Source organism: Lycorma delicatula, chromosome 4 (assembly GCF_047948215.1).
Source record: "Lycorma delicatula isolate Av1 chromosome 4, ASM4794821v1, whole genome shotgun sequence".
NCBI lineage: Eukaryota > Metazoa > Arthropoda > Insecta > Hemiptera > Fulgoridae > Lycorma > Lycorma delicatula.
Genome location: NC_134458.1, coordinates 109,598,442 through 109,625,148, shown reverse-complemented (window position 1 = coordinate 109,625,148; position 26,707 = coordinate 109,598,442). Strand labels below are relative to the sequence as shown.

Genomic DNA, 26,707 nt, shown 5'->3' with positions numbered 1-26,707 from the left:
TAACATCACAAAGAAATATCTACCTAGTTTTCATGTAGTGAATAATTCAGAAGATTTTTCTTTTATGTTGTTGTATACGTTCAACTGCGAAAAGGTAACCCATCTAGTGAGTTAAATATTTATAAGTAAAATACTCTAGTGTAATCTGTATTCTGAAGTAGTCCTGTGGTTTTATTGCTCCATTTTTTAAACTCTCTTGACGGTTTAAATAGAATACATAATATATATATATATAAATAAATAAATAAAATATGAATTTACAAAATGTAATTTAAAAAAAATAGTGCTAAGTCTCTTTTATAATTAAAAGTAATTTAATTGATAAATTAAAATTGTGTAATAAACAAAAAAAAGGTATAATTTAATACAAATTGTGTAATACAGTCTATGATTCTACTGACTATCACAATAATAATAATTGTTATTTAAAAATAATTGGTAATTATGTCTTTACAATAAAAAATAAATACCGTTGCCTCTCTAGGTAACGATTTATGGAATGTAATTGTAATAGTGTTGAATTTAAACATTATTTTAAACTCATTATGAAATTACAACGATAAATATTATATGCATAAACAAAATATAATAAGATACAGAGTATTGGTAATTGAAGAAAAAATATCTTAACATTATTAGTTCATAAACGCTGTCTTTTCTGAGATGTTCATCGAAGTGTTTAGCCCAAATCTTATCATAAATAGCAAACATTATCTCAAATTTTTGCAAACCTATGCTAATTTTAGTCAAAATTTAATTATTCTAATTATAAACTTACTGGGAAATTCATATAAGATAATTTTAATATCCTCCTTAAAAATACCGTTTAAATAAAAGATAAAATTAAATAAGTCAAAGTTTCGTTGAACAAATCATTCAATGTATATATATATAAATGTTAATTTCGTTTGTGTACGGCTTCAAAAACTCAAAATGTTCTGCACCGATTGAGCTCAAATTTTAGCACGATATATAACCCGCATCAAAGATTGTTTTCATCTATTTTTAATAAATCTATCTATTTTTAATTTGTATATTTTTAATTTGGAAATGTAAACAAAGGAAAACCAATCAGATCAATGCAAGATGGCCGCTGTCAAACGCAACGACCAAATTTCTTTGAATTATATTTAACAGCTAAAGCATCTGTACTTTATTAAAAAAAAAAAAAACACCAAAACAAAAAGAAAAGCCACCAAGAAGGACAACCGCAGTTGATGATATGAATGATTTATAGCTTATGAAAATGCCATGCCTGACCGGGATTCCAACTCGGAACCACCGGATTAAAGTTCGAGACGTTACCACTCGCACCACGGAGGCCGGCAAACATATTCGTTAGGAGCCGAATAAAAACACCTTGCTTACCAATATGGCGTTGTGTGTCAAACCAATTTTATACGGACTATAATTACTTTTAATACGCGAAACCCTTTGCAATGATTTAACATTAACTTAAACCTCTTCAAAAATTATTCCTTTTGAACTAAGCCACATTTTGATATCATTGTTTTTCTATAACACGGCTGGAATTCTTTTCGTTTAATGATAAGAAGCGTTGTCGAAGACAATAACCGAATTCTCTTCCAAAAGACATAATACACCGCTAAACTATTTCTAAATAATTCAAATTCGTGTAATTTTTTTACGAATCGCGTTTTTATCAAAATCTCACCTTTTTCTCAATTGACCTGCGGGGTTTTGTTTTCTTTGGAGACCGTAATTCATTAGTACATTCATACTTGAGAATCACGTCGTACACTGAAGCAGCACAACTTCTACTTACATTAGCAGTTTATTAACATCTGAAATCAACGCCGTTTGATTATTCTGTAATTTGTAAGCATTACTCTGCTTTTGTAAGCATTTAAAATGATTTTTTTTTCGCACGACTTAAGGGCTTTTTTTCGCAGTCCACAAATCGTTATATATAAAAATGTTAAGTTTGTTTGTATACGCTTCAAAAACTCAAAATGTTCTGCACCGATTGAGCTCAAATTTTAGCACGATATATAACCCGCATCAAAGATTGTTTTTATCTATTTTCGCATCAGTCACATACCCGCGACCGCGAGAAAACAGTTTTTTTAACGGTCAGTTGTATACCAGTGACCGCGCTATCTGTCGGAAGCGAGGGGAACACTCGCCATACTAGCTAACGACAACCGCAGTCACATGTGAAACAATACCTGTTCCCAATTACATTGTTTATTAACAAAAAAAAAAAACGTATCCACTTGCATCTGATTCATATTATTATACAATCTGAATTAAATATTCACTTTAATCGAGGTACTTTTGTGTGATCGTGTCATGATTGAGCTGCGCCTTTCACCAAGCTCTGAATTTATTAGAAAACGACCAACAGTGGGATATATGTATTAATGACGCATGCAACACTGCACATCCAAACCAAATTCGCGCATTATTCGCAATTATATTGACCACTTGCTTCCCTTCATCTCCCACAGAGTTATGGGAAAGATATCGATCGCATATGGCTGAGGATATTTTGCATAGAGTACGCCTAGAAAATACCAATATGACCATGGAATTTACAGAAGGCATTTACAACGAAGCATTGATAAATATTGAAGACAAGTGCTTAGCTATTGCAAATAAAGTTCTTAGTCAATTGGGAATGCCAGCACCCACCCGAGCTGCGATTGCTTCATTTGATGTGGATTTACGCCGTGAACAGAGTTACAACATTGGTGATCTTCAGTCATATGTCCAATCAAACATTCCCAAATTAACGCGTGAACAGAAAGGCATTTATGATCGCATAATGCAAATGATAAATGACGGAGTTGGGGGGACCTTCTTCTTGGATGCGCCAGAAGGAACTGGGAAAACATTCCTCATTAGATTGATTCTAGCAACGGTTCGATCAAAAAATGATAATTATCCTGTTGCGGAATATTAATCAGCCAAAACTCTGCAACGGCACGCGACTTGCAGTTAAGAAATTGATGAATAACGTTGTGAAGCAACGATTTTAACGGGGCCTTTCAAAGGTGTCCTCATTCCTCGAATACCCATAATCCCGACCGATACACCATTTTAATTTAAAAGATTGCAATTCGCAATTCGATTGGCATTTGCAATCACAATCAGTAAAGCTCAAGCTCAATCTTTAGAATTCTGTGGTTTAGATTTAGATGCGAATTGCTTCTCACATGGACAACTGTATGTGCGTGTTCCCGAGCCGGCAAACCAGATAGCCTTTATATCTACGCAGACAATGGAAAAACAAAAAATATTGTATATCAACAAGTATTCCAAAATTAAACTTCTATGAAACGTATGTTTTGTTTCTCATTTCTCATCCATGCACCCACAATGTGCCACAGCGAATCGTGGCGGGTAGAGCTAGTATGTTATAAAAATTATGGAAATGAACAATTTGTACATATATTATATATATATATATATGTATGTATGTTGGGAAAAAAATAATAGAATTAAAAACCTATTTTTAGTATGGTAGGCAAGTACCTTGAATATGCAGGTAAAGTATTTCATTTACAAAAGCTATATAATAGTACATTATAAGAGTATTAAGTTAATAATAGATGTTACATTAATAGTAACAGAGTATTATATCTTTTTAGAATGGGGAATACTTTTTATTTAATTTTTATATTTAGGGTAAGCTTGCTTAAATAAAGTTTCCTCTATATTTAACACCCCCTCCAATAAAGGCTGAAACAAAAAAAGTAAAAATTTTCAAAAGCTTGTCTGTGTTTAATTGCGGGGTTTATAATTTTGGAAAATTGTAGATATTTTTTATAGCTCTATATATCATGTGTAAATTACCAATTTGTTTTTTAATATTAAAACCGAGGACAGATAGACTCAAAAAGCGAAAAAAATTATATTTCAATTTTAGGAAATGGGGGTTTTGGTTTTCTGAAAAAAATTGGATTATTTATATATATATGCAATGTAGGTAACAAATTTGCAAAAGTAAAGTTTTTTCTAAAGTGCTTTCGAAGAAATCAAACTGATTTTTTGTGATAACCCCTAATCTCTGAACGCCTTTCCTTTCCAGTTTTTTATTATTATATTATTATTTTTTTATACATGATCAAATATCGAGAAATGTACAAAATAAGTGATGTAAATTCTGTTTGTTGTATGTATGTGTGTTTGTGTACTCGTCGACTTCTATTTATGGGTCATTATTTATATTAAAATCTGGAGTTGGTAGCTTAACGGGGTGGGATGATAAGAGGGAAATTTAAATCGTTTGATAGAGGGAGGTCTTAGATCATTTACCGGGAAAGGTTAGCAAAAATGTAGTTAATTTTTTTTTATTAGTGTATTAATTGAATATTATTACTAACACACACACACACACAGGAAAATTTTTCATGCAAAAAAAATTATAATAAAAGTTATATATTTACTTTTAATAATAACTATTTACTAATTTGTTAAATATTCTTATTTTGTAAGTTCAATATTTAGTATGTAATTTATATAATTTTTAAAATTGCACAAAAATAATATCAATTATGAGTTAAAGCTCAATAAGTGATAATGAATAACTTTAAAATTAGTTAATTTAAACATATTTTATTACAGTTTAAATTATATCCGTCAGAGGTTATAAAAGATAATACGAGTAAATAAATTCCACCTTTTGAAACATTAAAAATTTTATGGATAAAAAAATAAAACAGGAAACAACATGGACACGTACAACATTCCCATTGCGTTAACAGTATTTATAACGTGTCAACAATTTCTTCTTCCTAGTTGTTAAAACAGGTTAACAACAACCGCAGGATACAATAACACCAATCTACTAAAAGAATTATGTTCATGCAGAACAAAATATCCTTCATAAGAAAGAAAAATGAAACGTTATTTTATTATCTGTAATAATATATATAAGAATGATGGCTCATATAATAAAATATACATAATACGTAAATGAAGGAATAATTAATGAATTAATTAAATAAGAAGGAAAATAAGAAAACTATCTATAATTTTTATTTAAAATCATAAATTTGATGATTATTACGAAAGAAAAACGATCATTCTCATTTGATATAAAGGAAATAGTTAACATTAAAAAAAAATTGTTTAAATAATATCCAAATAATACTTAAGAAACATTATAAAATCAACATTTTTAATTGTAAAATAAAATAATCAATAAATATTGCCCTCGCATTCTCTTTAGCCAGAAAACTGTTCCTCTCATTTTTGTCAAACGTTGAGTGTTCATTCTCATTTCTACTTTATTAAAATAAGACAGATTTAAAAAAGTAATCTATGATATTCTCAATAAACCTAAAATTTTTATTTGAGCAATATTTTTATTAAAAATAAAGTAAAAAGGTTTTTACAAAAATCTAAAAACAAGAAGATGACAGATTAAATCAATTATTAATGAAAAATTTAATAAGACTTTCCCAAAAACAGTAAATCCAAAATAAACCCAAAATAGTATTAATAGTAAACCCCGATTGTTTGTGTGCACGTCGACTTCTATATATGGATAATTATTGATATTAAAATTTGGAGTTGATAGCTTAACGGGAGTTAAGAGGGAAATTTAGTATTAAAACATTCCTTTAATGTTTTTATCTACCTTGAGAAGATATTGTACTGGGGACGTGCAATTAATTAATTTCTAATATAGTTATATCTAACTTTTACTTACACTACATACGCTAAGTTAATATAATTTATTTATCTCGTGTTTGGCGATTTTATATTTTTTTTCTTCAATTTTTAAAAAGTAAAATAAATAATTTATTTTCTCTACTCTTTTAATTTCAATAGAAAGAATTTCTTGCAACAGAATTTGTAACTAAATTTTGGTTGTCGAATTAAAAAGAAGAAAAAAACGATTTACTCATTAAAACGAGAAACTGAACGGTATAGACTGAGGAAAATCAATGAATAAAAAAAGCAGTAAAATAAAAGATTTGAGGAATGATAAATTGGAAAATAAACTAATTTATTGTAAACAATAACTTATTTTTTCATTTTAAATAAAAATTGTTTAGAGTTTTCTTGTTTTTCCATTTATTTAATTAAATCATTAATACTCAATAACCATATAATCTCGTTGTAATTATATCATTATCTCATAAAATATTATACAAAGTTTAAAACACGTTCCTTGAATAATTACATACTTTACTGGTCTCTCAATTATTAACTCATTTCCAACATAATTGATATCTTCAAGTTTTACATACGCTAAATTTATGTAATTTATTTATCTCGTATTTCGGAGGTCTTACGGCATTTTTTTTTTCAATTATTAAAAAGTTAGTTTTTCCTCCATTTTGGGGTCTTATACTTGATTTACAAAACTGATATTTATATATTTTAGTAAACCTCACATTAATACATTTCAACTAACTTGATAGCGTACACCGTTATTACGTAATGATTATTACAAAAATTTAATTTTGGCGGCCATTTTTAGGTGAATCCCGATGGCGGATCGCAACCACACGTGTATTTCTGTAATCCTCTACGATCCGAATCCGAAACAAAAAGTGTGTACACACAAACATATTGAATTCAATAACGAAATGTTCGTTCGTTGAAAATTTATAAAAGGTTTTCGACTTACAAGATGAAATAAGTGACCAAAATCGTTAAGTACATTAATACAATAAAGAAATTATTATAAAATCCTTGATTTTCTCGGAAGTTACGTTCCAGAGACTTATATTATGTAAATAATTACTTTTTTTAATGAAATTTAACAAAATCTTACAAAAAAAAATTCTAAACCATAATTTTCTGGTGAAATTTTGCATAAACGAAGGCATAAAATGTATCGGATATCATAAACTGATATCCGATACATTAAGTGGATATCATAAAATGTTATACAACATTTAAAACACGTTATAATTACAATTATTAATACAGAATAATAAATTGCATTGGTATGTTTTAAATATTTTCTCTCTACTTGGATGACCAAATATAAAAGAAATTACCTTTATCTAGAAAATCAAGAAATTACTACGTTATTAACGTGTTGTAATTTATCAGATTTTCATAGCTTGTTTTCTTAGTAGAATTTTACTAATTTTATCATTAGATCTCTAATTTTATAAGTAGTTGGTAGAATTTTTTAGCAAACTGAAAAAAATGTATATCATAGGTAGGTATATCGTAGATCTTAAAAAATTATTTCATAATATATAATTATTATTATTACCTGAGCAGAAGGCCTGGATAGGTAAGCTACAATACGTAAATAAATGATCTATTTCCTCTCTGTTTTAACTTCCATAAATAGAATTTCTTGCAAAAAAATATGTAAAAAAATTTTGACAGTCAATTTTGAAAAGTATAGATTGAGGAGAACTATCAATAAACAAAAGGAGTAATATGCTCGTAAACGATATTGAAAAATGATAAATTAAATGTGTAACAATAACTTACATAAAACACATAGACCGAAATTCCAAAAAATATAAAAATTTTAAATTATTTTTTTATATTAATAAATGTACTTTGCTAATGAGCATAGTAATTTAATCTTAAAAAAACTCTCGCGCAATTCTGCACAATTTAATTTGATTTTAATTTTTTTTTTTTTAATTTGGTTTAATATTGTTAACAATAGATATCGCAGATAAACAAATGTTAAGGTTCCAACCTGCAGCATCATAACGAACCACGCTTCTAACTTGCTCCACTGAAATTTTTTAGAAGTTAAATTGAGCGTAACTCAAGAATGACTCAATCTTCATCAAATTTTTTACTTGTACAACTTCAGATAAAGTACTAGAGCGTATCTAAATTTTAATGAAATTCACCTTGTAATTTTGGAGATTTTTGAGCCACAATTATATACATGGGCCTATAAATAAATAAGTAAACCCCCAACTTAAGTGAACGATATTTTCGTTCCCTCAAAACGTAAAAGGAAATTCATTTTCATTCCTCGCTTTTACCATGCGATCAAAATTAATACCGTAGTTTTCTTCGAAAAGTAGGTAAAATAACGAATTCTCTTCTACTAAACCACATAAAACTGTTTTCGTGAACTCCACACGATACTTGAGCTTACGAGGAAGGGTCTTATTCTGTTTCCATTGCCATTTTTAACAGATTACCTAATTATTATTTTTTAAATCTTCCCACCTTTTAATTGTGTTTAAAATACAATTAAAAGATTTTTTTTCCAGAAGTAATATTAGTCTGTCAATGAATATTTTAATAATACTAATTATAAAAAAAACCCTGCATTTTCTACAACCCGTTCAATGTGTTCATAAATTTGTGCAATAATTTCCATTAACACTTTATAAATTATTTTTTATATCTTTTAAATTTGCCTTAAAATTATTTCATGTGTTTATATTTTAAATTATTAATATTGAATTTAATCGTATGTATATTTATTCTATAATTAATTTCGTGTTCTGTGATACTCAAGGTTTTACCTTGACTAAAGTTTACCTTGATCCATCCAGGTAAATGTTGGGACAGTTTTTTTTCTATCCATGAAGTAGCATATTATTTCATTTCTTTTTAAGAAGTGGAGGAACCCCATTTACGAGCGCCTAAGCAGTGTCGGGCTTGCTAACAGGTTCCGCCAATTATAACCAAGGGCGTACGTATACCTGCGCACTACCGACTAAACCTCTACCCCTGGCTCCCCCCTTCCTAGTTTATAAAAGAATTTCATCAGAAGAAAGGGGAATCGCCCGCACACACAGTCATAACAAACCAACAGGATGTCACATACCACACAAATAACACTACTGGAAACAACACATACAGCACATCAAATACAAACAGCGGCAACAACTTCGCACAAGAATGATGCAGAAAACAGGACAAAGCTTTTAACATCCATAACACCCACGTAATACACACCCACACAGCAGTCAAGACAGAAATCTCATACAGTCACACCACTTACCAGTGGCCACCATCAAACGCACGAGCAGAGTATCCCCGACCTCATCGCACCCAGGCAACCCGCACACGTACTGGGGACCCCCTAGGCTCTCAGCCGAGAACCTGTCCGCCCCCGGGCTCTCCGGCGCCATTCTCCTCTGCGGGACTCCTCATATAAATGCAGCTTCCTTATGACCGTCCCAACGAATCAACCCGCAGTCTTCCACTGGGCCTCACCTTGTAATAAGATCCATAAGGTATCCTGAGGGCGAAACATGTGCTCACACCTCAGGTTGCTGAGCATCTCTGTACGCTCTATGGCGAATAGCGGCCACAGAAAGAATACATGTTGGGGGGTTCTCTTCTACCTCGCAGGCAATTTTCAGACAGGTCGAGCCCGAATCTGTAAAAATAAGATCTGAATCCCCCATGACCTGCCAGGAATTGTATTAACTCAAAACCCAGCTTGCCATGAGTTCTCCGGCATCACCCTCTGACCCCAATAAGGTCATGAGTCCACCTACATTTCGTGGCCCGGTCCCACCGCTACTGTTATGATAATGCGATCTCTTCTTCTAGTTCTTCAGCAAAGCGCTTCCTTTCATCTAATGGGAATACCCTCAATTCCCTAGTTATGCTACGCTGCATTATCATCAAGTCTACAGGCGGGAGTCCAGCAATCACCTCAACCGCCTCCCTGGACACCGTCCTATAGGCAGCAGCTACTCTGATGTAACACTTCCTGTGGATGGATTCTAATTTACCCCTGTACTTGACAATTCTAACAACGCCCGCCCCCAACTCAGCGCCATATAGTAGAGCTGAATAGACCACACCAGTAAGCAGTTTTCTCTTTTGTTGGGTGGGCCCTCTTATATTCGGGAGTAGGTTAGCAATAAGCCTCCTCGTTTTCTCCGCCTTCTCACAAGCCCGAAGTACGTGAGTGCTAAACCTTAGTCTGAAGTGAAAGTATTTTATGGCCACCTGGGACACAATATCTCTGCTATCAAGACTCAGACGTAAAGTTGGCCTCCTCCTGACGGCAGAGATCACCACTATCTCCGTCTTTTCAGGAGCCAATTTCAGTCCTACCCCAACCATCCACTCACTAAACCTTGTATACTACTCCAGTTATCTTGCCTACAGCCTATATATTGTTTCTGCCTCCACTAGCAACGCTATATCATCAGCGTAGCCAAATAATGTAAGCGATTGTGGGAGAACAACCGGAACACTCCATTATAAGACATGTTCCAGAGGGTCGGTCCAACATACTAGAGAAAAACATATGTCGAACCCGATATACTACACGTAGGTCAAGCCGTTTGGTAAAAACACCAGGGTCGAAATCCCTGGTGCTCCAGCCCGTGAATATAGGTGGTTCATCACAACAGCTCCGGTGCCAGCGATCGTCATCAAGATCTCTTGATGATAGCTGGCCGTGTCGCCTTCCCATACTCTGCAGTCTGCAATGCGAGCAGCAAGCTCAGGGAAGCAAAGATCACGTCGATTATAGAGCCCGAAGATCCTCTCCAAAATGTATATGCATCGCCAACATTTAGGACTACTAAATCCAGTGTCACAGTCATGTCCATAAGCATCGAACCTCTTGCGTTTGTCCTGGCAGATCCCAACTCGGTCGACCAGGAATTATAATCGCCTGCCACCAGCACTGGTCTAAGTGTGCCCATGAGTAAATTGGCATAAGTCGCCGTAGTGTTTTTAATCGTCGTAGTCTCCGTCTTGGGAGACATCAAGAAGGGAATCGGTACTCCAAGCAGATGAAAATCTGGCATCCGGCCCGATTATATTAGACAGCGCCCAGACGCTCTGCCCTCACATTCTAGTATCTCTCCTACGAAGATCGCAGTATTCTGCCTGTAGATCTCCGTTTGTATTTTCCCCAAGCAGCCACCACTATTTGCCCTGACTCTGTTAAAGACGTCCACGAAAGCCCCGACAACATCCTCCGCGTCATCAGAATCAACGCAGGCAACATGAAACATGTTTGAAAATAACGTCTCGTCTCCTCTTGGTATGTCCAATAAGCCGTGCCTCCAATGTAGCCGAAACAACACTTCCAGCTCCGATATCTGATTTCCCCAAGAGCCAGACCAGGTGTGGGTGCCTGGCTGCAAGTGTGTCTTAAGCTCTGCCTTCCTTCACAGCGTGCTTATCCAATATGGCGACAGTGCCCAGTGCGCCCATTCTTCTACCTGGAGCACCAATTTTAGTGTTATGAAATGCACTCCAAGGCCAATCTTTCTTAATAAAATCGATCATTTGAGCAGTGGGTACCCCGTTATCCAGGGCATTCATGTTTGGGCAGCCAGTAGCAACCCACGTCTGAGTGTTCACCTCCGCAGTCCGTCTCTTGAACATACGGTCATAAGCGCTGTTAACCACTCTTTATTTGACATTTTTGTCTATATTTTTGCGGAGTGCCTTGGCCAGGCGCTCCAATTTATGAACCAATTCCTCCATCTCTGTAAGCGTCTCCTCCTCCTCCTCCTCCTCTTTGGAGGACTGTCTCGCCTTCAATCTTTTAGCTCCCCTCCCGCAGTCGGTAGTTGTTATAGGGGGAAGCATCTCAGGTAGTACTTCTGCCAAATGCGTTCCAATAGTTATCTGGACAAGGGGTACCTCCATGACTGTCGTACACGAATTCGACGGCTCCGGAGTGCTCTCAATCATGCCTTCCGATGATTCCTCCATGTTAGTAGTCGGGCAAGAAAAATCTCCATTCGTCCAGTAGCACTTATATAGCCTACTATATATAGACCGTAGCACTTAGAAAAATACAACTAGGTACTCACCAAGAAATATACGAAAGGTTTTCCAAGTCCTTCAGGCGGGAAGCCGATCAGCTGGTCACACAGTCTAGATCCCGCTAAAGGTTGACAGACCTTATTAAACTCTAGACTTCCGCTCTACGTGGTCGCACATACATAATATAAAAAACACTATAACACCCGAAAAAGACATTAGAAAATCGCGCGAACTCGTACAATTTTTCACAAATAGTTCGTCTACTGATCAGTGCACTATTAAATTTACTAGACACGTTAAATGATCAGGTATGCCTTTCACTTTGGGGAGTACTCATTCTAGAAACTTTTCATCAACCGTCAGCTACTCAAACTCTATGGAGTAGCATATCTACCCATACCTAAAGTGTTCTATTTATAAGGTATTATTTTGTACTGATTAGAGTAAATATTTATTTATAATAATATTTTTTTTTTACTGCTTGATAATATTGTCTATGATCTTGAAGCTTGTGCGTGAGATACGGGAATGGAATTCTGTAGGGTATAAAAAATGTCATTCCTGACCGGGATTCGAATCCGGCACCTCCAGATGAAATATCTTTATTTATCATTTATTAAAAGCTTCGTTATTTTAAAAGAATAAAATTAAGATTTACATTAAAATCAGGTTAATACAAATAATATTAATTTCAAATTGAAAAATTTTCTTAATAACTTTTTCTGTGAAGGGTAATAAAAGAAGACAATTTGTAAAAGAAATGTTACTACTACATTTCAAAAAGTTTAATGCTAGATGAATGGAAAAATTGGATTAGGCACAATAACGTAGTTGTCTAGTTGCCGAATTGTGTAGAATTTATATCTTTTTTACTCACTCTCAAAGAGAGAGCAGCCTAGACATCACATTCAAACTCCTCCTATTTCCACGGTGTTGCTTTGTTCCTGTTTAACGATTTGATAATTTTACGCCGGGTTGACTGATATTGGTTTTTTGATATTACAACAGCCAATGTCTATGGAAAAGCTACATACCCTTGCAACAAAATCAAACATTCAACTAGAAAAAATACTAAGAAAGGTTGGAGAAAACGATCTTTTCAATGAAAAGAAAAGAATTCTGGCCACCCACATTTTATATCAGATTTTTCAGGGAAGTTAACATAAGCGCACGATCAATTACGTGACAATTTACTGTGTGACATGTTATGTATATCACTTGGTTATATATTTGAGCAAATTCAGTCAGGAATGGGGAATAATAAGTCTAATTTTTTTCTCGTCATTAATTGTTTTTCTTGATATTTTGAGAATGGATTAACTGATTTTAATGAAATTTTGTATGATGACTTCAGAATATGAGTCACTGATGCCGTTTAATTTTCGTTGCAATTGGTTGAGGGGGTTATGTCAAATTTTACTTAAAGAGTATAATAATCCTGTTATATAATTCTTTATATGCATATTTATATACTTTAATTTTTCATAATTAATAATAGTCTGTCGAGCGTAAAATTCTCGGTATCAGGAGTTGCATAAGATGGCTTTTTAGCGGATTTCCAAAAATTTGTAGATATTGATACTGTGCTCGGTTAGATTTTCTATGTGGGGAAGGTAGGACCAACTTTTCTTTACGTTTTGGAGTCTCCTGAAAGCAATTTTGCAGTGTTTATATACATACGTTTGTATAAGGTTTTTTGTCATCCGCTCTACCAGACCCAAATCTTAACTGATTTTGTCGAAACTTTGTGGGGTGATGATAACCTATTGGGAATAGAGCTCCATTGATTTTCAAACGAATCAGTTCACAGGAACCGGAATTAGAGCAAAAAAATTGAATTTTTGGGTAAATTTTCAGTTTGTTTCGTTCTACTAGGCGTAATTTTTAACCGATTTTGATGAAATTTGGTAGGATGATGTAAACCTACTGAGAATAGATTGCTTTCAAGTGAATCGGATCGCAGAACCGGAGTTAGAGGCAAAAATGTGGGTTAATATGGAATATGTTTTCATGTAGTAACTTGAAGGGGGACATGTTAGAAAGCCGAGATTAAATTTTTGCAAGCACCAACAGTGCTTCTCATTGGTCCCAAAACATTAAGTTCGTAGGTAAAATCAGATTTTTGCGATCACCACCAGGTGCAAACTAGTTTTACAATGAATCAAATAAAAAATATCACGTTTGAACCCAAAATTAGATTTTTTTGAGCTAGTTTCGTTCTGTTATTCTCGTTTCGCAATATCTCTAAATCCAAAATATTATCTAGTATAAAGAAAGGGGGTTATGTCCAAAAATAAGTTTTGAAGTTTTAATCGTTTTCAGTCTGTTTTGGGTCAATTTTAATTTTTTTTTTTTTTTTGATCACGGCACCAAAATCACAAAAATGATGTGTAACAGTATCAGAGTGGGTTGTTGGCAGGTAGCAGTGTGTTAAGCAATTGATAGAGTCATAACTCAACAACTATGTGAAAAGGAGGAAGAAAAACATAAAAATGTACAAGAATAATGTATTTATTGGACAATAGACAGTATCTCGCATATTATAAAACGTCATATTACATTAGCATAACATGAAATACAAAAAAAGCGAAAGCAATATTATTTTCAAAAGTCATTACAGCAGTGCTACATTCTTACTTTCTTAACTAAAACCGGAAATCCACTCTTCTGATGCACTTAGTGCGAAAGAGATTTTTTTTAATACAAAATTTATTAGTATGTTAATTAAATTACACTTTACATTATAACACTATTTACCATAGTTTCTCATTAACGTATTTTCATTAATTATTATTATTAAATCGTAATTTTTTTTTTGTTGATATTTCCGAATTACCTTCTACTTTTATAAAACCTCTTACCAACACTGTTATTCGTTAGTTCATCTCAGTCTAATACCCATATTTTATAATAAAGTGGCGATTTAATGCGTTTGATAAATTACGGTTCAATTATAATTAAGAGTTATTATAGATCTGTAAATGTTTTAATGATTATTATACATTACCGAAAAAATTTGCGTTATGTATTAAATATGTGAAAAAATATTTTATTTTCAGATAAAATCATTTTTGTAATTTCACGTTACGATTTTCATAGAATTTAGGTATTATAATAAAAACCTTCCTAACATTCAAGTAATATATATCATTCATATAAAAATTATATCACCTAAAATAATCATTCGATTTGAATTGTTTATATTTTGGAAACTATTGAATATAAAAACTTAAAATTAATTCTGTATTAAAGGTTTATTCATGAAGTTTGTTTACATAAAAGTTATAGGTACTCAATATGCCTCCCTTGGGATGCACGGCATACGTCCACATGTAGTAGAATTCGTCCCACACCTTAGCAAGCGTTTCTCTACTCACTGCTATCACGGCTGATGTTATGCGATTCCGCAGTTCTAGAGTGTATCTGAAAGGGGAGGCGCATAGACGGAATCTTTTAAAACCCCCATAAGTAAAAATCGCACACAGTTAGTCTGGTGATCTGGGAGTTTGGTGATGCAAAGCTGAATCCTTAGCCCCATACGGCCGATCCATCGTTGAGGAATTCTAGTTCAAAGATTCTCGAAGGTACAGTCTCCAGTGAGGTGGTGATCCGTCCTCCTAGAAAATGGAATCTTCCGAATCGAACTCTAACTGAGGGAAAAGCCAGTTTTCAAGGGTATCGAGATAAATTGTTTCCATAACAGTGTTCTCTAAGAAAAAAAGGGTCCGTACATCTTTTCCCAATTAATTGCACAAAAAACATTAACTTTGGGAGAGTCTCTCTCATGCTGTAGAAATTCACGTGGCTTCTCCGTACCCCATATTCTAAGATTGTGGCAGTTTACCTTCCCATTTAAATGAAACGTAGCCTCGTTACTAAACACTAAGTGTGTTACAAAATTTTCGTCTTCTGCCACCTTGTAAAGGACGAATTCACAAAACTCCCCACGTCGTGTTTTTGTCATCTCCATAAAGAGCCTGAAGTAACTGAATCCTGTAAGGTTTTATAAGCAAACGTCGACGCAAAATATCCTACATAGATATTCTGGGAATGTTTAGTTCTCTATCTGCACGGCGAGTTGATTTTTGGGGCTACGTGAGAAACTCTGATGGATGCGCTATACATCTTTGTCTGATACACGAGGTCGACCGCTTGATTTCTCCTAACGCAGACAACCCGTGTCAAAATTGTGTATACCATCGCCTAATGCACTGAGCGGTAGGAGGTTCAGCACCGTATTCACAATGGAAATCACTCTGTAAAGTAATTACGGACTCACACTGCGCGAAGCGTATAACGATTTCTTGTGTGGAATCACCATTTTCTCTTACACAGACGTGAATGAAGTTTTGGTGCTAACTAGCGGCAACCGCGTGAAACTTGAGATTCCTTCTTTCTAACAGTACTTTCCTCGATCAAAAAGATTAAAAATTGAATAGTTAGGAAACTTTAAAATTGGATGATTCTCTTAGGGATACGCGCGCGCGCGCGTGTGTGTGTGTGTGTGTGTGTGTAGAGAGAGAGAGAGAGAGAGAATGACTGCCAGAGTTAATGAGTAACAAATGATATTATACACCTAAATTTTAACAATATAGCCAAGGAAGAAATGAATTTATGAGAAATATTAATTTGACAATAAAAACTGTTTAATATTCGACAAGGTTAATTAAAATAATAGTCAGTAATTTGTTGAGATAATGAAAGGGGATTAAACTAGAACGCAATATCTTAGTTTCATTTTGTTCGGTAGTTTCTGCCAAGTCAAACATTTTATAAAGATAATTTATTATTTTAAAGTATATTTTTTATCATACTACCGAATTAATTATTTGATTTAATAGCACAAGTACTCTCCTGTCTGTTTAATCAATAGAAGAATAGAAAATGTTTAACGTCAATATATTTAATAAAAGTATTCTTATAATACCAACAAGGAATTGCAACTCATCAAATCCGGTTCTTTTAAAATTTTGTCGGTCATCTTTATAAAATTTCTGATAGGTCCTTGTTGTTATTGTAATAATAATAACAACGACATTATTCTAAATTATAATGGGCAAAATTTCCTTGTAGATGAAGTCATTTATAATGATACTCAGCATGGACACCTGCATTATTTTTTATAAAAGAAAAGAATACTTGACTGAATTTCAAAGAATGTTAAGAAGGAATAAAAACAAACATTTTACAAATATTATTATTCCTAAGACATATTCTAACGTAGTTTTCGGAAAATAATTCGTCTTATTTCACATTGAAATAAAGAAAAAAAAACATATATATCAGCATCCTCGTTGCTTCGCCCGAACTACATGGTTACTTGCGTTTCCCGTCGCGGTCAGGGATTGTTTAGCCGGTCAGGGCCCTGCCCCCTGGACCCCTTATGCTTGTGAGAATAATAATAATACATAAAAATTAAAGCCTGTCAATTTATAAAAACTATCAGTGTATTGTAATTTCTTCAGAGTAACAGTTTGGTCAGTATAGAACCCACTAACAGGTTTTTAGTTTTCCCATCGCGACTTTTCTCTCGAAATACATAATCAGAATTACAAACACAAATTATCATCACAATGTTACCAAATCTCAAAAAGACTGATTTAATACCGGCAGCATAAAACGGAAAAAATGTAAAAAACTTTTTTTTACCCTATAAAATAATAAAATACCCGAAAATGGTTTTCAGATGTTTATCTACTTTTTCACGTAATTTTTTTTTATATCGCCACAAGCTTGAAGCTTGTGCTTGGAATATTGAAATGGATTTTTGTAGTTTATTTGCCTGATCGGTATTCGAAAGGATGAAAGTCGAAGACGCTACCACTCCGCCACGGAGATCGACGGAGAATAAATAATTATTTTTCCGCTAGTCTATATAAGAATAAATAATCAATGCAGGAAATTATTACAACTTTTTGTCAGTTTTTTCGTGAAATCATTATTTCAAACCAGTTGATTGGTTTGATGTTATTTTGCATTCCTTCTATTCTGCGCAAATCTTTAATCCTAACAAATACTCTCAAAATCCTCAATAATAAAATTGGTATATTACAATAATAATTTTTTACGCAAAAAGTGACGTCATATTTTTTCAATTTTTCACTACTTAAACAGTTACGTACTACACAGATAAATTAAATTCTATATTTGATAATTTCAGACCTAAGCAAGTTCTTCTTACTTTTTGCTGTTTGATTTTGATATCTGCATTACTTCGATTCATCATTTGTAATTTTACCCTATAAATAACAAAGTTTTTCTAAGTTCTGGTTTATTATGACCACACATTTTAATGTTTAATTCCTCCTCATTATTCTTTTGTCTTTCACATTCGAACCCGGGACCTCCGGAAGTAAGGCCGAAAAACTACCACTCATCAACGGAGATTGGCATATATATATATATATATATATATATAGAGAGAGAGAGAGAGAGAGAGAGAGAGAGAGTGAAAGAGAGAGGGTCAGTATTGTATAACTGATTCCAGTTTACTAATATACGTGTATTCCTACTGGAAAGAGAAGATTCTTTGTTTTATTTTATTCCCTTACAACAGGCTGCCAATCACAGTTCGGCAATTGTTCTTATCCAACTTCAACGTCAAGTAATCATGAGATAGTGTTTTTGATCATTGATTGAGTCAAAGACTAGAAAAGGTGACACAGGCGATGTATATCCATTTGGAATAAACACGATACAGGAAATGTTTCACCAAACTTTATTATGTTGGCTGGAATATCTGGAGAAACGGATGCCATTTATGTCAGGTGGCAAAAATTACATCTGGAGGGTGATGACCATCTTCGCTGATTCATGTTTCAAGTCGAGAAATGAAGCTGATCCACACCGTTATAGTGTCTCCTGTGTGATAAGGTGTACCTCCCTACGAATACCGGTCTTCAGTTGCTGTAATGTACGAGGTTTCTCGATATACACCCGCTTCTTTAGGTATCTCCACAGGAAGAAGTCGCACATGCTCAGGTTGGGAGATAGAGGGAGCCAAGAAACACCTCCGAACCGGGAAACTACATGACCAGGAAATAATCGTCGTCAATTTGCAAACAAATTACAGGTTGGAGTAATGATAACAGTGTTCGGTACATTCCAAAATGGTTATACACCTCTGTGTCACTCTGTATAAGCTGAACTATTAAATTAAATTTAAAGGAACAACTGTTTTATTTTACAGATTTTAACTCTGAGGTAGTAAAAAAAAGTCTGAAAAAATACAGTGTAAATAATTTGTTACTTTGCACATACATATCTTTATTCTATACACTTATGTGAGAAAATTTTTTCATCTAGAATGATGCACGGCTAAATCTAAATTAAGTGGTAAAATAATAATTTTTTTTTTTCAGGTTTACTGATCGACTTCTATTACTGATGCCATATTTTGCTCAACAAGTTAATTCTCATCGTTAAATTTTGAAAAATAATGAAAAATGTCAAATAAATGTGTAAATATATTTTGTTTTAATTGTTAATAATATTATTCTATATTCTGTTTATAAATAATTATTGTTCTTGTTAATAATAAAATTAATTATAATTTTGTTTGTTTTTTATTACTTCCTTTTGATTTTAATTTTATTTTAAAATTATTAAAATACAAATCTATCTTCAAAAATAATAATTATCTTATACTAGACTTATTAATAAAGGAGTTTCTCATTATCTTTTTCAGTGGTCCAAATATATAATTTCTAGACCTATCGAAATACAGGTGATGTATTCAGTCCTCAAATTATAATTTCACTTTGTTACTTACTACAAGCAACGGTTAAGTGTGAATGAATGATCATAATCATCATGTATCTCATCAAGTCTTTCATTTTAGAAAAAGATCATGATATTTCTATTGTATTTAAAATACTTATATACGTCATAATGACATGAAAGACTAATGTGAAGCACAAATTAATGTACTTTTTTTTACTCTAAGATATTTTATATAGAATTTAATCCTTATTCTATGTAAGAATCCGATATAGTTTGATTTCGGTATAATTGACGTTTAACATTTTTTTTTGCCTGATCTTGGAAATTTAATTGTTATTGATGTTATTATTATTATTATTGATATTACTAATTTATCGTACCTAGAAAATCAGGTGGTAGATGATATCGCTTATTATTTTTGTACACAGTTATTCTCAAATATTTTTGTTCTTTGTTACTTAAATCTTTTTCTCGTCTTAATATTGATATCTTATTAAAATATGATTCCTTTGGGTAGCTACCTAATAGAGAAGATATTCCTATTCTGCAATTATAAATAGCAACCTGAAATATGCCACAAGTATAAAAATATGTTTTGTGAAAAACCCATCTTTAACCCTCAACTCAAATACTGATCACGGTGTCGTAATTACCAAGATAAATACAGGCTCGATTCCATTTAGAGGTGTTCATGTAATTAATTGTAGTTCATTTTTTAAAGTCTGGATCCTTTTTTTTGTAAACTTATAGTAATTCATGATAACTAAAACTTCTTTTTTTTACAATGAAAATAAATCTTAAATTATTTTTATTATAATTACCATTTATATCCAAGCATTTCTGAGATAGAGAAGCGATTCCCTAGTTGAAGTCCTTTACCAGTACTTCCTCCGATTTATCAGTAACAGTTTGATACACATCGTCATTGGTCTAAATGCGTTCTCCACTCAAAAATATCTTAATTTCAGGAAAAAATGAAAGTCATTTGGCGCTCGATCAGAAGTGTGTGGAAGACAGTCTAATAGTTCCATCCAAACTTACCTGCAACCGTTCTGCCGTTTTATAAGCAAAGTAAAGAAGCGCGTTATCGTAGAGAATGTTTGTTTTCCCTTTGTTAAATAACCGATACCATTTCCTTAGCTTAACACAATCTCTTCATACACTTCAATTAACTGTCGATAAATTTCAGTTGAGTAAATGATTTTTGCATGGAAAACGAAACACCGCTTTCATAAGGTAATTAGAGGAAATTACGATCGATATGATTAATAAAATCCTGCTAAAAAATATTACATTCGTTAGTACTCTAAAGCTTGGATCTAGTAGCACAGACAAATTCCCATCAATCAGGTTGCATTCCAAAGCATCGAATTTTGTTTTTAATATACTCGTACGCAAAGGATTCTGACTAATCCTTTGACTTTTATCCTCGTAGATAAATTATATTTGGCTGAAATTTTATCAATAGATTGCGTTTTATGTGGTAAACTCTTAAAATAGAGTTTCCCACATACCAAAATGTTTTAACTGGATGTATCGTTAATTTTATTATTGTGTATCCTTTAAAAAATAATAATTTCGATCAACTGAAAAAGAACAATTAATATTACTTACTATCTTTAGATCAGAAGAAAATTATAATGAAGTTAAAAGAAATATAGGAAAGACAGACATTTAAAAAAAAAAAAACACATAAAGAAAGAAACAAAGGGTGAATGAAGTATGTAATAAATATATTGAAATTTAGATATTATTTCAGAATAGAAAAGCACGAAGAAATACATTAAACAGAGTAATGACTTATGATAAATAAGAAAATTTAAAAAAGGAAGGTATTTTATGGTTAAAATACCATAATATTCACATAATATTATGAATATAATATTATATTAATATTCATATTATTTATATAATATTATATGATTTATATAATATTCATTATATAAAATCCTTTAAAAGTTAAAAGTAATACAATTTTCATTGAACTGCCACTCCACCAACCACCATGGATGGAGATGCAGTGTCTCAGCCTTTCATCCGGAAGGTTCCGGATTTCAATTCCGGTCAGGCGTGAGATATTTCATATGCTGCAAAATTTCTATTCCATATTCCAAGGCACAACCTTTATGCTTATGTTGCGAATTAATCATCAACCATAAAAGAAGAAATGACTATACTATTAATAAAAGCAATCTAAGTATGTAAAGTACCAAATTGACATATATTAATAAATAAAGGCAAATAAAGGGCTCATGAAGTAAGAAGATATAAGTTCATTCATTCATAGTGTTCTATCATTAGGCAGGTCCTGTCAGGGCTACTGCTCTCCACCTTATTCTACCCTTTACTAACCTCTTTGTTTCAGAATATTTTCCTTTTTCCATAATCCCATCCATCATTTGAAATCTGTTCCTTCCTCTTTTTTTTCTTCCATTCACCAAATCTGCAATCGCATCCACTAATAAACCTTCTTCTCATATAATGTCCTAGCCAGTTCTTTTTCCTACATTCAATCGCATTTACCGTTTTACTGTTCTCTCCGATTCTCCTTATCACTTCTTCATTTGTTACATGTTCTTGGCATCTGAAATTTATCATTCTGCGTCATACCCACATCTCAAATGCCTAAATTCGTTTTCTGTCTCTCTTTCTCGTCGTCCACGTTTCAGCTCCATAGAGCATCATACTCCAAATAAAAGATTTCATTAATTTCTTCCTTAACTTTCCGCTGCTGTGTGGAAAGTTTCAGTCTTCCCAAGTAAGAATCGCTTGTAAAGAAGTAAATGACATTTATTATTTCTTTTGTCATTTAATTTGCGATTTTATCAAAGAATAATTTTTACGCACATTTTTTTAACCTCTCTTTACTGAGTTTTCAGAATTTAGTGAAATTTTACGATCGACTGTTCTTCCTAATATTATTTTATTAGAGGATATTAGTAAAATGTATGATATTAATGAATGATCACCTATTAATTTATCAATTTTATATCATGTTTCTTAATTTCAATTCTTAGGTTTTTATATGAAAACGGTTTTATTTATATGAAAGCTTGCTTTTCGGTTATATGAAAAAAATTAATGTAATAATTTTAATAATCGTTTTTTTAATTTTTTTATTATCAATTTGTATTACCTTACCTCACGTTGTCTAAAATATGAGAAGAATAGACCAATTATTTGTAACTATAGTTTTTATTTTTTTTAAATTAAACAAAAAACTCTTGCGCAGCTCTGCGCAATAATACTGGCTTTTTATCATTTTATTTTGTTTGCCCCTCTCAAATGTTTTCTACAGTAAACTGAACATAACTCAAGAACGACTCAACCAATCTTCGTAAAATTTTCATATGCACAACTTCAGATACATTACTATAGCATAACTAAATCTCAATTAAATTGATTTAGTAGTTTTGGAAATTTTTCAGCCACAAAATTTTATACGTAGACCTATATGTGTATATTTCCTTAAATATTAGGAAGTCCCATTTGAAGGAAATGGTATTTTGTACTCCTCATACCTCAAAAAGTAGGGAAAACTCATTTTCACCCGCACTCCCACCGTGTGACTAAATGTAATATCATACTTTTCTTCGAAAAGTCGGTAAAAGAAGAAAAAATTAATAATAAACATTTTTGATAATGCTTGAATAATTAAGGTTTTATACTTGATTTATATATAAGTTATGGAAAACCCTTTTTTCGTCTTCAAATTGAAAAAATCAATTTTTTATTGTTTCAGTAATTATTATTTCAGTCAAGGAATCTAAATGTCCTAATTTCAGTTGTTTTTTTTTCTTAGAGTTTAAGTACTTATAAATTATCTTTGATGAATACAAAATATACAAATGACATATAATTTGTCATAATGTTATAATAATTTAATATTTTGCTACTAATAACTTCATAATTCGCCTTTATTTAATTACTATGTATAGTATAAAAGTGTATATAAATAAAAAGAATTTGTTTAATAAAAAAAATGGATTTATTTTAAAAATCAAATTAATATAGATGTGTGTGGATATATATATATATATATATATATATATATAGCAATTTATGACATGGAAGACACGTAAACACTTATCAATGCTATCCACACAATAGAAAATATTAATGATTTTCTAAGTTTGTAGTTTTCTCGTAAGACAGAGAGTTTAATAAATGCTATTTTAATATGCATAACTTATATCTAAAAATTAAAAAACTCAGAATTAAGTTTGTATAATTCTTTTCCTTGATGAATTAAATTTACTTCAGAAGCTTAAAAAAACAAGTCTTTATAGCACACGAAAAATGCCATCACTCATCGGGATATGAACCAGAGACAGCCGGAAAAAAGGCCGAGACGCTACCACTCCACCATGTAGATCATCCCATTTGATTGATAGATTTATATTCTAGTTTATTTTATTTGATTTCAGTGTAAACTTAAATAATTTTATATTCTGATTCTATGTATTTTTTTAACTAAATTTTTCAATTTTAATTTTTATGTTTATTTGTTTTTTTTATGTATCATGCTACCAAAATCATTATTTAGTTAAATATTGTATTTTTAATTAGTTCTTTTATTAATCATCCTATTATAATGATATGAACTCGCGGGTAGCGCTCAAGATTTATTTTGCTACCTGCGTCAAGGATAAATATGTTGAATAAAATTGTATATGTAATTTTCAGTTGACAATCAATAAATATTATTATTAATATTCATAGATTACCTCAACGTTATTCATCAATTTATCCCCAGATGACTATTAATTATAATTTCATGTCATACTTTGAAGTTTAGTAATGTATTAAAAATGAATTATCATTTTTTGGGTTAATGATGACATTCATAAAGTTCATAAAGTATTAATTAATAAACTAAAGTAAAAACTACTAGGATGTACAGATATTAATGTTCAAAATTACTTTACATTTATTTTTTAAAAGGTAGAATTAGCATTTTTAATGTAGGACTATAAACAGTAATTTATTTTTTAATATTGAATAATATTCATCCTTTAAATCTGTTTTATTTTTTAAATTAAGAAAGTTGAATGAGTAATGAATTACTCATCTAAATTTAGAAAGCTCGCCGGCCTCCGTGGTGCCAGTGGTAGCGTCTCGGTCTTTCATCCGGAGGTTCCGAGTTCGAATCCCGGTCAAGCATGGCATTTTCATACACGCTACGAATCATTCATCTCATCCTCTGAAGCAATACCTAACGGTGGTCCCGAAGGTTATAAACAAAAAAAAATTCAGAAAGCTCAGCTGATGCAAAGAATGAGGATGCTAGACCGGCGATTGGCTTCTTGCTACCTATGATCTGTTGCAGTACATTATCCACACCACTGTAACATTAGCAATACCACAATACTGCTTCAAATGCCCCAGGTAAAAAACTATTGCGTCTCTGTATTTACACTTATTAAATTTCAGCGAGTAATACCTCAGCATATATAAACTAATAATTTTCCTAGAGACATGATTATCTTTAGGAAATAATAAATATAAATGATAATTAATTAACTGGTGGAGATATGTTAACTTTTTATGAAAAATGTATTTCCTGGGATTTATATGACAACTACTATCCATAAGGATCAAATCAGTCTACAAATTCTGATTAATATTTTAAGAAAAACTAGCTTTATTAATTGATAAATAGATTAATCATTTATTTAAAAAAAGGATTAATTTAAATAACAATTATTTAGAAAAAAAAAAAAAATTTGACTCATTTTCTAATGAAGTAATTTTTATTAGACTAAAGTGAATAGGCGAGAGGTCCTGTTCAACCACTCAACCAAATACATAGTTTAGTAAGTAAATAGCAAGACATTTTAATTTGTTTACACGTCTTTGAAGATTACTTTTTTCTATACAACTTTCACCAATAACATACATATAATATACATTACAAAAAGGAAGAAAGAAGGAGCGCCATTTATTACGCTTTCTATTAAACTTCAAAATAAAAAGTGAAAATTTATTGTTCATTTTTTTCCTATTGAATGATAATCAGTTTATCAACGATGTAAATTTATTTTTATTTTTTGTAGAAAAGCATATTACTGCAAAAAAAATTCATAATATCTTCTTTTATAAAATATTGATACTTAGAAACGAACAGTTTTTATATCAGATGTAAAAGTTAGATAAATTATGATAAATTAAATAAGCGCGCGCGCACACGCACACACACACAAACAAACAAAAAAGATAATTTAATTTTTTTTTTAATTTTAATGACTTACTTCTGACGCTACTTTTTCGAATAAAAAGAATTTTAATGAAAAACAGCAAAAAAGATTTAATTAAAATCTGTTATCCGACAATTCTTTGACAACGTTATCAGTGTTTAAACTGATGCTGCAAATATATAATTCCTGAATTTTCCTCCAAAAGATTTTAGAATACTTAAAATACTTATGTAAAAGGAAATTTAGTATCGCAATAATAAAAGAAAAAAGTAATAATATAAAATTTAAGTAATCAATTACAAAAAACTATATTTTATTATTGTTATTTAATATTCACTCACCAAATATCCCAAAATTAATAAATCCTTACAAAAATAAAACCTTTTCGATTAAAATTAAAAAGGAAAAGAAATACTTATGCTAATTAAACAGATTGGTCCACTCAAAAGATATCATACATAAAAAAAAAATCATTTCTAAATTATTGAGATATAAAACAGTAAATATGTAATATCGAGTGATTCAAAAAGGACTTCACAACTTTAAAAAAATAAAAAATTTATTGAGATAACTTACAGATTCGGTTGAGGTCTCATTTAGTAGCAAAACACATCAAATTTTGACTCACATACTTCAATTTACTTCCAAATTTGGCCACCAGTGTTGTTAAAAATGGATACATTTACTGGTGCGGAACGTGCTCGCTAAGTGTTTTGGTTTCACTATTTGCAATCAGCAACTGCAGTTCAATGTAATTTTAGAGAGTACGGTAGGGAGCCTACTATTAGGCATACCATTTACTCTTGGCATAAAATCTTCGTTGAGACAGGTTTTCTTTTTCCATGCACAACGATCCAACCCGTCGGGTTGGTCTAGTGGTTAACGCGTCTTCCCAAATCAGCTGATTTGGAAAGTCGAGAGTTACAGCGTTGAAGTCCTAGTAAAGCCAGTTATTTTTACACGGATTTGAATACTAGATCGTGGATACTGGTGTTCTTTGGTGGTTGGGTTTCAATTAACCACACATTTCAGGAATGGTCGAACTGAGACTGTACAAGACTACACTTCATTTACACTCATACATAACATCCTCATTCATCCTCTGAAGAATTATCGAA

The 26,707-nt window shown here is 31.8% G+C and overlaps 1 protein-coding gene across 2 annotated transcripts in view; it reads left to right on the top strand.

Moving 5' to 3' along the window:
• The window catches only part of LOC142322914 (uncharacterized), a 41,232-nt gene extending 22,026 nt beyond the window's left edge, over window positions 1-19,206 (top strand). Inside the window, exon 2 of one of the 2 annotated variants that reach the window (XR_012755960.1) lies at window positions 19,032-19,151. Coding sequence is in view for 1 of the 2 variants with exons in the window: in XM_075362002.1 (XP_075218117.1) it covers window positions 19,032-19,095 (64 nt within the window). In the remaining variant the exon portion in view is untranslated. Of the gene's footprint in view, window positions 1-19,031 lie in introns of both variants that reach the window. The other variant, XM_075362002.1, reaches the window with a different exon arrangement.
• The last annotated feature ends 7,501 nt before the right edge of the window (window positions 19,207-26,707 follow it).